Source organism: Apteryx rowi, unplaced genomic scaffold (assembly GCF_003343035.1).
Source record: "Apteryx rowi isolate R43461 unplaced genomic scaffold, aptRow1 scaffold_581, whole genome shotgun sequence".
NCBI classification, from domain to species: domain Eukaryota; kingdom Metazoa; phylum Chordata; class Aves; order Apterygiformes; family Apterygidae; genus Apteryx; species Apteryx rowi.
This window is the reverse complement of record NW_020450851.1, coordinates 311,755-326,707: the sequence shown is the minus strand read 5'-3', so window position 1 is coordinate 326,707 and position 14,953 is coordinate 311,755. Positions and strand designations below refer to the sequence as shown.

The following is a 14,953-nucleotide window of genomic DNA, read 5'->3' as shown; positions in this document are numbered from 1 at the left end:
GGGCCGAGGGCCGCGGGAGCGCAAAGCGGACGGGCGGCAGCACTTACCATGGAGGGAGGCGAGGACAGCGCAGCGCCCGCTAACTGCCTCGGCGGGGCCGCGGCCGCCATTTAAAGGAGCAGGCGCCGGCCGGGCCGCAGGGGCGTGGGGCGCCGGCCCGAGGCGAGGCGAGGCGAGGCCGCGGCCGGCTGCCGGCTGGGCGGAGGAGAGGGGCTGCGCGCCCGCGGGTCAGGCCCGGGGGGCGCCGGGAGGGGGCCCGGGCTCGCCGCCCCCAGGGAAAGGCTGCAGGGCGCTGGCGTGGGCAGAGGGCGCTGCGGCGCCTCTCAGCCCATCCGAGCAGGGCGCGTCTCTGCGGCACCCTCAGCCCGGGAGATCCCTCTGCGGCTTTCCAGAAGGGCTCATGAAAAGGTCGCGAGCTGGTGGGGGAAAGCAGAAAGTCTCAGTAGTTGATGAAAACCTTGAAAAGTGTAGCAGAACAACTCCTGGCTGCAGGGAAGCTAGAGGGGACTGTGCGACCACTCTCCCTCCCCACAGCAGGATCCCTGGAGAAAAGTCCACAAGAAAATTCCTACTGGTATTTCTGATCCCCACCACCCAGGACTGCTTTTACTGGAACAGAGTGAGAGGTTTCCTAATTCAGCCCCCACAACCTGATGCACTCTTTCATCTTTCGCTCTTCTTTTCCATAATCCTATTTAAATAAAGGAAAATCAATAAAAATAATTAAAACTCAGCTTCAGTTGTGCTATTCCTAGTGGTTCAGTGATGCAAAAGGAATTGATCCTAGGCTTTTTTTAACAAGTCAAGTCTCTTAAGGAGCCAGTTCTTTTGAGTAAAAAGTTTTCAGCGAATATGTGTGTGTGTGTGGGGGGGAGATACAAGATTCCTTTTTAATGTCAAGATATTATGTAATTCATCAATCTGATAATGAGGTTTGGGATTAAGCGGAAAATACATTTTAAACCCTACTCCAGAGGGCCACCTAGAGGACGAACAGGGGGAAACCTGCCTGCAAGCGTAAATGTGTAAGGTGTGCCAAACCTGAACATTTTCAAAATACTCCCTTGCTGAGGAAAGCTGCTTTCCGAGGACCTCCTGAAGGTCAAACGCCACATTTCCATCCCCATCATTTGCGTGCATTTCCTGGGCATGTGCAACAGAGCCAGGAGCTCAGGTTTTGCTGCTCTACGTGTCCCCAGTGCACTTGGCATTTCCCAGAGGATCTGAAGTAACCAAGTCTGTGCCGGAGAGTGAACAAACACAGGGAAATCATCACAGGCTCCGCAGCTGCCTCCAGAAAGGAGACAGCAGGAAGCGGGCTGAGGCCTGCCCTGCAGTCCAGGGTGTCTTCAGATGCAAGCAAGGAAGGGAATAAAATAAAGGAAACACATGGTGTGGGGAGAGAGTGAATTATTTTTAAAATGCCATTCCACTGAATTCTGTATTAACACATGTATGTGTGTGTATATATATATATATATATATGTATATATGTGTGTATATATATATATATATCGCAGTTAGCCTGCTTAGAAAGGGAAGACAAGATTTCAGCCATTTCCATTTCAGGGAACTTGTCTCAAGAAACCCAAGCTCTCATTTGTAAAGCTGCTGAGCAGCTCCAAATGGTTTCTGTCTAAGGTGTGAGTGCCTCAGATTTTGAATACTGGGCTTCAAGTCTGACATGACCAAACAGTGCCCTTCAAATTAGTGGACCCAGCTGAAACTATGATGGCCTGAACCTTTGTGCCCTTGAGTCTTATTACAGGAAATAAAATAGCACTGTGATATGAAAATAAAATTTGTCTTGCTCACTGGCTGGTTAGTAGGCAAAGGGCATGGATGACGGGGCTGTGGAGGGAAGGTACAAGAGGGAGGGATGCAGAAGGCCTTGGTGGCATGGCAGGTAAGGCAGGGCAGGGGACATAGCAGCTCACCCGGAGCATCACTTCTTTTAATATGGCATGGTAAATACAGTGCCCGGAGCTGAATGCGGGGCTACAGAGAGCCGAGGAAGTGTGGCACTACCAGCTGGGAGGAGCAGCTGAGGGTTGGTGCGCTGGGTCAGGGCTGTTTTGGATGGCTGGGGCACTAGGAGACTGTTAGCCACCCCCACAGGGCCTCGGCCCTCCCTGCGCCAGCCGCCATTTTGTGCTGCTCCCCACCTGTAGCCCAGCCTCCCACATCGCCCCAGTCCCGCTGCCCCCCTCGCCCATCCCCTCATGTTGGGCCCCCAAACACCCTCCCTGCACCCACTCGGCCACCCCTCACCCCCAGGTGGCTGTTAGCTGCCCACAGAGGCGCCTCAGCCCTCCCTGCACCAGCCGCCATTTTGTGCTGCTCCCCTCCTGCAGCCCGGCCTCCTGCATTGCACCAGTCCCACCACTCCCCTCACCTGTGTCCTCGTGCCGGGCCCCCAAACACCCTCCCTGCATCCACTCAGCCACCCCTCGCCCCCCAGGTGGCTGTTAGCCACACACAGCAGTGCCTCGGCCCTCCCTGCGCCAGCCGCCATTTTGTGCCGCTCCCCTCCTGCAGCCCGGCCTCCCGCATCGCCCCAGTCCTGCCACCCCCTCGCCCATCCCTTCATGTCGGGCTCCCGAGTGCAGCCCCCCTCCAGGCCCTTCTCCCAGCACAGCACCAACCTCGCGGCAGCACTGCTTTCCCTGCCGAGCATGGAGGCTGTCTTAGGACGAGCAGTAAGTTTCTCTCACTGCTGCCCCAGAAGGCGGGCTGAGGTCCTTCCTCCTTCCTCAACGGGAAGCACTCGGCCTCACACCCCACTGCTACATTAGTGAAGGTGACAGAAGTCCCTGTGACTGAGGTCCCCTCGCAGCCATGGGTCCAGACAGGACAGTTGTAACACTGCCGACTGTAAGTCTTTGCATTTTACAAGAAGTTGCTAAAAAGAATGCATGTTTTATTTCATTTTTTTGTTGTTTGCTTTCTTGATTTGGACCCCTGAAATTCAAAATTTTTTCAAGCTTTTCTCGACAACACTCAGGGGACAAGATTATTTTTCTTTTTATCCAAAAGTTGAGAATCTCCCTTAATCACACTGTGTTATTCAAGTGTGAGAAGCTTCACATTCAAATAATGACTGCTAGCAACACAAAAAATGCCTTCGTATTGCCTGGGTTAGAAGTTGGCCGGCCTGACAATTTTGCAGGCATGTCTTTTTTAATGGAGGATTCACAAAAGAGTTATTATTACAGGATGAAATGAATATAACCAACAACTGCAGGAGTAACTGCAGTATGTCCATCAGGACACACTTAAGGGTTTTTTTAGGACACACACTTGGTGTTTAAACCAAATGCTGTTTGCAATTCCTTTGATCCAAAGCCATCTTCCCATGTTGACTTCTCTGATATGCAGATATAGCCAGTGACTAAACCATCCTCATTTCGCTTGATCTACCAAGTGCCTTTGACTTTACTGATTATTCAGTCTTCAAAATGTCGATTGTTCTTGACTCCTCTAACTTGTTTCTTTCATAGATCTCTTCAATATTTCCTTCAGAAGAGCCTCATGATCCACCTTTCAACTTTGTGCTGAAGTGCTGTGTTCCTCTGCTCTTCGTCCCAGTTCCCTTCTTCATACATACTTTATTTCTGAGTGATCCCTCCCTGGTAATCCCGGGTATTCCCACTCTTTAAACCTACTTAAAACAGGGAAAAAATATTTGCATTTTAAGTTCTTTAGCCATCCTCCCCTCTGGCCTACCCTACTCTCTCTGATACAGGTGTGTCGCGGTCCGCGGGAGTGACGGGAAAGAATCATACGCATTCACAGAATGCAGGTTCAATTCCATCTTTATTCAGCAATTTGCCCATTTTATAAGTACAGGTATTCGGCGCTCTGGCCCTTGATTTGTGGTTCATACAGATTATGTCACAGGTAGCCAATCATTGCACCGATCACGCACGCAGCGGTCATGCCTTGTACCTTGCTGCTTGTTTAGCAAAGCTGTCTAGCCCTTAACCTTGGTTCCCACTGGCTTCTGCTAGCTTATCTGTACTTTCTCAGGATGTATCATTCCCAGCTGCACCAGTGTCCTTGGTAAAACTACTTCAAAGCACGTAGCAGTGGCTATAGCCTGAGGCCTAAGGCTTCAGCAAATTTAGCTACTAATGCTAAGCAAGTTGTGCTAAGCAATTAATCCTAAACAGTGTTAGTTCCATGCTCTATATCTCATATAGATTATTGTTCTGAAGCACCGCAAGGGCCCCAACACAGGTGTCACCACGTCACAGCCAGAGCAACAGATGGTCACTCAGAGAATGTGTTGTGCCTCTTGATGTCACCTGGTCAGCAGATTTTTGGAAGCCAGACGTGCAATTTCTTGAAATGGTTATTATGGAGCATCCACACACAAAGATGCAAATCACTGAATGAATGAACAGAATATTCAAGAAAGCCATACAACAACAGCATTATGACAGTTTTCCTCATGGTGGGGTTTTGTTTTTGGTCCTTTTTACTTCCAAGTACAGGAAAAGTAGTAACATGCATGCCTCTCCTAACAGAAATGTGCTGTGTGTGTGTTTCAATGGATGTGGAATGGTGTCTTTCCTGGATATTAAAGTACAATTCGATTTACCTGAAAGGTCCTGTAAGATAAGCAAAATCATTAGATAAAGCCAGCAGGCTTCTAGAAAGGTCTACCATAATTTCTAATCCCATATCTGAAGGAAGAGATGTCAGCCAGCTAGCTGGAAAGCACCATGCTCGGTACAGCTGTAACACTGCTGTCAGGACTGGATGTTACAGAGGGGCATTTTGGCTGCTGGAGCTGTTCCCACCAAAGAGTGTTGCGTCTGTACCTTTGTGTGAACCCTTGCTTTAATCTGCAGAGCACACAAGTTAGTTTTGCAGCTAGGCCATCTGTTTTAGCTGTTTTGCCCTTCACCCAGGTGGCATAGACAGCCTTTACTTATAATAGAGTTTAAGTGATCAATTTTTGGTTAATCGGGATTTGTTCTTTGCTGGGGAAAAAAACCCCAAAACTTTGGGGATATATTTTAGGTATATACACAGGGTGAGTCTGAATTCCCATAGCTTCCTTTACAGTCAGTAAGAATAATAGGAGCCCAGCTGCTCAGAAAATCAAGCCAAGGCTCGCTCTCTTCTCACTTTCTCTAGGGAGGGGTTAGCAGAAGAGAGGTCTCCTGAATACCTGAATATTCTGTACGCAGCCCAAAGTTCTGGTTTATACAAGGCCAAAGCAAAAAAGAACAGATTATCTTCTCTCTGCTCTTAGAGCATTTTCAGCATCTTCTCTGAGAGATATCAGAACAGCCCCTGGGAAGTCATTGTTGTAAGTTAAAATGTGGCTGTCATCCAGTCAGCAAGCAGAGCGCTGTGAACTCGAAGCTGTGGTAACCTTAGTAAGTGTGACATTCACTGGGCAGAATGAGAGCTCCTGTTGCAACAACACACATACTTTTTTGCCCATATTACTGAAGAGAGAGGGAAAGACAGTGAGACCATATACTTCAGCACTATGAGCCAGCACATTGGAAAGCTCTGTAGGGCTGCAGTGTCTTCACTCCTCTTCTTCTTACTGCTGGGTGAGTACCAAAAAGCCTTCCTTAATTTTGAGAAATGTAGCTTATTTCTAGAGCTTAGATTGAGGGGTTCTTTTCTGTTTTTCAAAAAGCCACTTTCCCTTGAGGCTTCCTCAGGATGCAGGAAAACTATATCCAGTGCTGTACACTGCATTAAAACACTGTTTTGTTTGTAAATACATTCCTGTATAGCTAATATAAATGTTTGTTTGAATTGGATCCCCAAGGTGGAATTTGTCTTTCCAGAAAGAGTATATTTTCAAGAAGAAAGGCTGTGTACTATCATTAGTAGAAGCTTCATTTCTATTTTGGTTTTCTGATGTATTAGCAACCAGTTATCCTCGCAAGGTAGTTATTCATATCCATTTGTGAAAGCCAATCTCAGCTCAGGGCAAAAATCATATAAATAAAGATAATTATGTGCAGTCATCGATCACTCAATCATAGACAGTTGGGAGCTGGAGAGAGCTTGTAAATCACCCTCAGGGCACAAGTTGAGTGTGAAGTTGAGCTGTAAAGCCATCCAAAAGGTGGTCATTCCAGCATGAGAGGATTTTTTGTGGGTTGGAAACTGAGTCCTATTTACTGTCAACCTCTCTTCCATCTAGAAAATGTGAACAAAGGAGAGGAGACACAACTAGAAAGCTCAAACTTTGTACTGGCCTCCAGCTACCATTTTGGTTCCCCGATGCTGTTGGCAGCTGGCAAAAGAAGCTTGCAGGCTGTGCTTGTTTACTCCAGGGACCAAACAGCAAGTTAGAGCTTCCAGGATGGGGAGAGAGCACGCATGTATTTTATTCTTTCATTTTTGTCATCTCCACCTCCTCTAGCCTGCCTTGTGTATTTCTCAGTCACAGCCAACAATATGGCCTTACACAGGAAAGTATCAACCTGCAGATTACTTAAAGGATTGGCTGATGGGTTGGCAAATGCCCAATTAGTACTGTCAAGTCTGGAGCACATTGTTACATTACAGGGAGTCCCAGAGAGCTTTCCCCCCTCGCAGCTGAGAACTGGCCTGAACTACCGACTTTATATGACAATGACCTATTAGATCATCTAAGTGTTTCTCCAGGTCAAGACAAGATCATTCCTGCTGTATTTCTCAGTATTCTTTCTAGCCAGATTTTAAGTGCTTTCACCAAAAAACCTCACCTTCCTCCCCATTGGGGAACTGAGCCGTGCTACCCACATGACAAGGGACCTGCACATCACTCTACTAATGAAGCAATCGACATAAAAAGGGCTTTGAAGCAGAGTCAACAAGGCATTTGGCATGGTATACTCCCAGATGCCAATATGATAAGGGCACTGTGTATTTAAATATCAGTGAAGTAGTATGTTCCAATTTTGCAACCTTACCAAAAAAAAAAAAAGAACAAAAAAAGAAGAATAAAGGCTGTGCTGTGACCTTCTCAGTGAAACTGCCAAACAGAGCTGGCACTAAAACTTTGCATTTTGATTTTCCTAATTAGCTGTAAGTTACATGATATGTATTGAATCAAAGATGTGAGATAACACAGATGACAAGGCCAGTTATTCTATCGTAGGAGGTACAAATAAAACTCATGGTGAACAGAGACAACATCAGAGCACATTGTTTCTGCACTGTTATGTTCTCTATGCCAATAAGTGGCTTTGTAAAATGATACCTTTTACATCATTAAAAAGAATAAAAATCATAATCATATTTCTGGAGGTGTGTATTATAAGGCTGGAACACTTATAGTGAAGAAGAAGTAAAAAAATGACAACTAAATAGATTTTTTTTTTGTCTTTCCTTGAAAACAAACTAGCAGTGTACTTAGCGCGCTGGCTAAAGCAGCAGTATCCAGTGAAGATAATGGTTGATGAACAGGGATTTTAAAAGACAAGGGATTTGTATTTATTACAAGACCTGCTCAAATACATGCTAACAAATCACCAAATATATCACATCAGAATATGTGATGCACAAAGACTGTTAGTTGTCAAACTACCTTCAACTTTGTCAAATACTTGTCAAAAACTGCTCTTTGTAATTTGTCGAAGTACCTTGTCAAGTTACTTCAACTTTTATGACTACTGCATCATTATACTGTAATCTAACTGGAAAGGCAAAATCTCAACCTCAGTTTCCCCTGAGTAGCTCCAGTGGGCTCATCAGTAAAATTATGTGTGAACTTGAGGATATTTCATCTGGTGTCTTTAATTAGGACTACTCATTTTAGGGGACTGCATCCAGAACTACAATAGTATTTGGGTCCCTAATTCTCAGGCATCCAATACCCATGGATCAGGGTTCCAGTTACTAAACCAAAATACCAACTCTGAGGCAGTCAGCTGGTGCCATCCCTTTTCCCCTCGTCTGTTTAGAATGAACTTGGGAAGTTCCTGTGCTCCCCTGAACCCAGGGAAGATGATTAAACTTGGATTTTGCATGAGGAATATAAGATAGGAGACTTCCTGTGACTGTTTCTTGCCTTTTCAACCACTCAGGGATTTGATGGGGCAGAGCTTCCTAAAACTGCTTCTGAGCTGGTTGAAGAGCACCTGTTGCCTCTCAGTTTCGCCATTCAGGAGCTCACATTCAGGTGCCTGGGCTGCGATGGGGCGGTTTACAGTCCAGGGAAGAAAACTCCAGAAATTTCCCATTGTGTAGCACTTCCCAGACCTTCTTTCTTGTTGTGTTTTTAGACTGCTGGCTGACACTGCTCCCTGCCACAAGTCTCTGTCAACTGCATGCAGGGACTGGCTTCTGCTTTGTACTCTTGTAGAAGCACAGGGAGAAGCGTAGGGTAGCCAGCTCTCCTCCTATTCTCTCTCACGTTCACACTGTGACCAACATCCCTGCCTGGCACTGGAAAGTCATTCCTGACAAAAGGGTGGTGCAAACTGTGACCATCTCAGGAAATAGTTCTGTTCTGGCAAACTTGGGGGTTTCTGATGAAAAAAGCTTTTTGTTGAAAATTGCCAGGTTTGGATTCTGGTGGTGCTGCATGTGACTTCTGTGGGCACCTCCTGTGAGCCATTTTGGGACAGCAGGCATGCTATGTGCTACGTGGTTGCCCAGTTTCGTAGCCAGCTTCTGCTTCCTAAATTTTTGCATCCATGAGTTATCTCTTGTCTGATATTTCAACTGTAAGCTCTGTACACCAGAGTCTGTCTTTTTATAAGGCATCTAGAACAGTCGGGACCCTGCTGTCTGTCAGAAATTATCAGTGTTACTCCCATACAAGTCATAAATAATAATAACTATGAATACAACTGTGATTTTGTACAGAAGCATGCCTGGAGGAGCAGCTCATTCAAGCAACTCTCAAACAGATCGTCAGGGTTTTGATTTTCCATTGCCTTGGGACATTTACCCATGAGCATACAGAGGCTATTGTGACTGTGAAGCAGTACCAGACCCAAACAATAGCATTTCACACCCTTTGAAAGGCCACGAAAGGCTCAATGGAAAATCAAGACCCTCACTGTGGAAAGGCCTGGAATCCTTGAGAAGGCACCAACTGGTGTGAAGGGAGGCTACTTACTTAAAGAAAATGAAACAACAGAAGAAACTTTACCAAGAATTGGATTAAACTCTTTCTTGGTGATTGCTGTTGGTTTATTTTTAAGAGTTTGTTTTCCCTTCTTATTGTTCCAGCTGGGGATTTGAGAGAGCAAGTAATCCTCTCACCTTCTGAGCCTGGGTTTGTTTCCAGAAATGAGATGTAAACTCATACTGCCCTTAGCTTCAGGCTGTTTGATACTATGATTAGCAGTTACATGGGAGAAGGCAGCTTTAAATCTCTATACAAGCACATTGTCTATGTTTTTGTAACCAAGAGTAGCGGGATAATATGGTTCCTTCACAAAAAATAGATGTCACCCAGTGTACAGTCCAGAGTCCTCTTAATTAAAATATGATAGTCAGGCAGTGTCTTCAGGTGCGTCTTCTATGTCTTGCAGGATGTTAATTGTCAAAATGGAGTCAGCTACTTCATATGCTGCAAGTTTTCAAAGTCTAAACTGTTGAAAAACAGTTTCAGAAAGTGGGCTGCCCAGGCAGAACAACTTAATTACCTTTCTGCGAGTCAAACAGAAAATCAAGTCCCATCTTTGTACTTTCCAGCTTTATCTGTAAAGCAGATGCGTAATATATTTCAGTCAGTGCCTCTCACCACCATCTCCCCTTGGCTCTGCTAGCCATGTCTTCTCCCTTTTTCTATCTCTGGGATCTCTCATACAGACAGGTCAGCAGTGACTTTATTTTCAAATGTGTTGAGAGCCTAGTAACTCTCATCAATTTCAGCCTCTTTGAAAATCAGATCCTCTCTTTAAATTGATTAAACATATTCTTTAGGAGTCCCTGTGTTATAAAATCTTTCTTTAGTCTTCATCAGCAGAGAGAGTTATGACTAGAGAAACAAACTTGCACCAATATTCTCAATATCAATACTCACAGAGCACTAAGGTGCCTTCCCCCAGCCTGCTGATAGCATCTGCTGGATGTTTAGCCTCTGGGAAAGGAGATTTCTTTCCACAGTTTCAAAATTTTCTATCCTTGAACCAGAAGTCACATGCCAAAATTCCTAAGAAGTTCACAATATTTTTTTTGGATGCGGGCAGCTGCATTAGGATGCACACATGTTCACTGTACTTGTCAGAACACAGCCGCCAGTGTGTAGGGGTTCATGCATTTTTTGCTTTGCCTTGAAAACAGGTGAGATAGGAACACTGGGCCCAGAGGCTTGTTGGGGTGGGCAGAAAGAGGAGCAGGTCAGAGTTCTTGGTGGAAATGTGGCTGAATGTACTCTCTAAATTTCACCCAAATCCCTTGGACAATGACAATAATCTGCATCTGGTAAGGCAATAGGTTCAGGGAAGGGCCTATCTGTACACATGAACATAATCTAAGCAGGAATTAGGAAAAAATCCATATCATAATAACAGTGACTACCACCAGGTCCTAATTCCAGGAGCCATTCTTTGCCATGGTTACAGGTCAGGAACAGCTGGACAGTTTATTATCCTATCAGCCTCAACCCTTTTCTTCTTCCTCTTTTCTGGTACAGATGTTGGTGTTAGTGGCAGAAGTGCAAGCAAGGAGAATGCAGCTGTAACCCATATAACAGCACAGCCTCCATTAGCAACAAGACCAGAGCCATGGCACCTTTTTGTGACTCAAATACCAGCCAAGGAAAAAGCCAAAGAGGGTGAAACTGTGGTCTTAAATTGCCACTTTAACAGTCCACAATGCCCTTCCCTGTCTGAGTTGATGGTGAAGTGGTACAAAGAAGATGAAAAAGGGCAGATGGACCTGCTAGAGAACAATGTGACCGTCTTGCCAAATAACAACAGGGTTTTCATGAGTGGAGACTTGTCCCAGGGGGATGCTTCCCTGGTGATCCTCAATGTGACGACCAGTGACCATGGTATTTATTTCTGCGCAATTACACTTCCAGATGGGAAGGTGGTGACAGGAGATGGCACAAAGCTCAGGATCAGGAGGGCTCTGGGTAATATTTGATGTTACTTTCTATTCTTTTCTCCCTCTTCCTCCTCTAAAGCTGGTACACACACTTGCAGAAAGAGGGAAGTTGGCCTGTTTGACCTCTAGCGGATATAGTTTGGCAAAGCTCTGAGGACAGTTTCATGGAGCATAATTGCTCAGTGCCATTTCTCATGCTTTTTGTCTGGCTGGCTAATTTCAATTGGCTTGTTCCTATAAACAACCACACAGGTGTTATTATAAGGAGGGGCACTTATAACCAAAAAAAGAAGGAATAATTTTATCATGAAAATCAAAGTTAGTGCCAAGAATGAAACAGTCAGACAAGTTTTCTTGTATTCACAGCTCTGTTTGGCAGAACCCACATGAATGACAGGTGTCATTCATATCATGGCAGGAAACAGCTCCAAACTCCCCCTTTTGACATTCTTTCTCTCCAAACCAAGTTCACATATTCATTCCTTAACTGTAGATGACATAAGTAATCCCACAATAAACATGAGGATCACATTATATTGGTTCTGCTTAGCTTCATTGACATTAAGATCAAAGTATCATGAAATGTGCCACGCTACTTTTTCTTAGCCTTGCACATAGACACCTGACCTGTTAAGTAATGAGATAACTTGCTTTCCCTTTATCAGTTGGAAGTGGCAAAGCAGCTCTCCCTTTCATTTAGGCTAAACACATTCCAGTCCCAACAAATCAACACAACAGAAGGTTTATTATCTTCTTATCTAATTAACAATAAACAGTGCCTTCTGTGTCAAGAGTAAATCATGCATGTGCCATTTCCCACTTATTCACTATCAAAGCTTCTAGCTCACTAAGATTCACCAGCCCTTTGTTCTTTTGAGTCTGAGTTCCTCTCTTACTAGTTTTTATAGGACTACTCAATTTAAACCATAGCTCTATAGAGGCAACAAAATCATGCCCCTGCAATGGCTTAGTCATGTATGTTATGAGACCTCCCATTGGCTTGGTCTCATAGTCTCAGTAGCTCATAGCACTTTTGCAAAGTCTGCTCCCTGGCCAGCGTAATTGTCTTTCTGTGTTCCTGAGACGGTGGAATATATCATTTCTGCACTATGCTTGAATTAACAGACAAGAGAATATGAGAAATACAATTCATAAAGAATGGTTATATGTCACAAATCCAGCCACAGCTTTACTCCTCCTTTGTTGGAAATATATATGATATCTCCTTGTGAAGACATTTTTCTTTTTCTTGAAGCTGTCCTGTGTGTTATCTCCCATTGAGCCAGGCAATATTTCTTTCTACTACCTGTTCCATGACCTTCTGGTTGTCCCTTCAAACGAACCCTTCCAGAACTTTGTCCTTCTGTCTCTTTTTTACACGGTAGCAAAAAGTGGTAAGGCAGGTTCACTATGAAAGCCTTTAATTTAGTAAAACCTCAGGTAACTTGCCTCTACCACTTGTAGGCTCAGGAAGCAGAATGCTGGTATTTGGCAGAATGTGCCTTTCAGTGCTCCTTTTACTGAGGAGGAGCTACAGTTCTTTTACTGGTGAACTGCTAGATGTCCATCAATTCAACTAAGTAGCACAGAGTAGCCACTCCTGTGAATGGGTGGCCGGATGTTTGGAAATCTGAGAAAAATAGTTGCCAGATGTATGAATTTTTTAGCCCCTGTGCAATAGGTTTGACTTCTGGTTATGAACAATGACTGGTCATGGAGCTGCAAGTATTGGTGGGGCTGTGTTAAGCACCTAAGTTAAACCGTATGTTATGAGATCTTCCATTGGCTTGGTCTCATAGTCTCAGTAGCTCATAGTACTTTCTCAAAGTCTGCTCCCTGGCCAGTGTAATTGTCTGTAATTGTAACAGAAGAGCAGAACAATTAGATTGAAACAGTGTTAAGGCCATGTTCTGTACAGATCCTTTTTTCCTTTACTTAGTTGTGCCTGTGGAATTTGAGGATAGGTATCCTGGGCTAAGGACTGATTAAACTAATTAAAATTCCCATAATCTTGGTCGCAGGGTGTGCATCCAGGCTGCATCCGGCTGTGAAAAAAGCATGCTCTGCTCCCCAGTTGTAATCCCAGGTCTGTTGAGGACCCTCTGAAGCACACGTGGAGTCAGGATGGGGGCGCATTTAGGGACTGGGGCTGGGCTCCATTCTACTGTGCTCATCCAACCCAAGGCTTTTCCTGTGGCATCCTTTAGTCAGAAGGATGCTGACATGCTCTTATCTGAAAGAAAAAAGGGATAATCCCATCTCTACTATGCAACAGTCCCAACAAGCAACAAATCAAAGAACAACTGAGAGCTCTGCCCCATTTCAGTGCTCTCTCCTTTGGAGATAGACAGGGAGACTGATAACTCTCTCAAAATGCGTCAAGGTATTTTTTTCAATGTAAAAATAGAGCATACAGGCACAAGTCCCATTAATTCAGGCAGCAGTATCTTTTGCCATTCCATAGCATCAAGCTGTTAGTGGAGATTGCTACAGAAAAGGGGCTGTCCTATCCTTAAATCCCCTTAAAGTATAGCAGCTTCCTACATAGGAATGAAATAAATCAATAACTCTGTAATGTAATATACTCTCTCCCCTGTACAAGCCCATGATTTCATGTCGTCAAGACACCAGAATAATCAATATCGTAGTAAGTGGCTTCCTCTGCAGACGCTGCAGAAAACTATGTGCCAGCTGCATTGCATGTACTTCTCTGGAAGATATCTTATGTTAATCTCTCTGCCTTTCCTCCTCCCCCAGGCTTGTTTGGTATAGAAGAATCGATTGGAACAATCATTGGAGTTGTGGCTGCTGGTATCGGAGGCCTGGTGGTTCTGATTATCATTTTAACCCCTCAGTTAAGGAAGTGTATCCTCTGCATGAAAGAAGGCTCTCGCCAAGGTATGGAGCACACAACGAAATCTGGAGTCACTTGCTAGAAAGATAAACCCAATAACCTATTCCCAAAGGTACCTTTTTAACTGAAGTAGAAATTAGCCATTTACTTACGTCTGGTCAGGTAAGGGATCTGGTTCAGGAGATAAGCAGTGAGCATGAAACTTTAACAGGGCCGGCTCTATATTCTTTCTTTCTTCCAGATAGCTCTTTGCTTATGTTGCATATAGTTTCATGTACAGACCTAAAGAGTCACCTATAAATAAAATAATAGGATCTTCTTTAGCTGCCTCCTTCAGCAAAGAGTGGTCCAATGAGACGCTTGCTCTTCTTTTAATGTCTTGGGTCATGTTGGGTTCTTTTAGATTTCTTCTGAAGGACCATTCTTCCTCACACCAATGAAATATTTATATCAGTATTCTTACAATGCTTGTATGCAAAAAAGCTATGATGTCCTAAGCATATGAGATGTGGTTTGTAAAGCCCAGTAATATCTTTTATTAGATCAATTGATCTGTTTGGGAAAAATAGACATGTTTTAATCACACGAGCCAAAGAAATGACCTGAGGAGAGACTGATTGCCTGAAAACTTGCTTGTTTTTTCCAGCTCTATCAGCTGGTCTAATAATAGTACACTGACACCAAAGGCCAGATTTTGAAATGAGCTTAGTTCCCATTTTGTGCAGCCCAAGATGTGGTCTGCATTTCAGAAAGAGGTCAGCTGACTGCAAGATTTGTTAAATGGGGCTTTTCTGAAAAGCTCACTTTAGTCTCAAAAAGGGGAGTCATGCTATTTGGACCTCTCCTTGTGGCACTCAAAATCTTACTCAACCTCCTGAAAAAAATCCCACCCTCAAAGTGACTAATTCAGAGCTGCACTTGGTATTCACTAGACCGCTGCCACCACCCAATGGCCAGCTTGGCCAGGGACATGGTGAGGTGGCTCTGTTCCCTCTCACCCTCTCGCCTTTGCTGAGTGAAGTACACATGTGCAGGCTGATTTTTCCTGCACAACATCCCTTTATACAAAGC

At 44.6% G+C, this 14,953-nt stretch overlaps 1 protein-coding gene across 7 annotated transcripts in view; it reads right to left on the bottom strand.

Annotated features, from left to right (window-relative positions):
• Window positions 1-142, bottom strand: part of GRAMD1C (GRAM domain containing 1C) — a 58,878-nt gene extending 58,736 nt beyond the window's left edge. For all 7 annotated transcript variants that reach the window (XM_026082560.1, XM_026082563.1, XM_026082562.1 and 4 more), the window contains exon 1: window positions 48-142. In XM_026082560.1, the coding sequence (XP_025938345.1) occupies window positions 48-110 (63 nt within the window). In that variant the 5' untranslated portion in view covers window positions 111-142. The remainder of the gene's footprint in view (window positions 1-47) is intronic.
• Window positions 143-14,953: the final 14,811 nt, after the last annotated feature.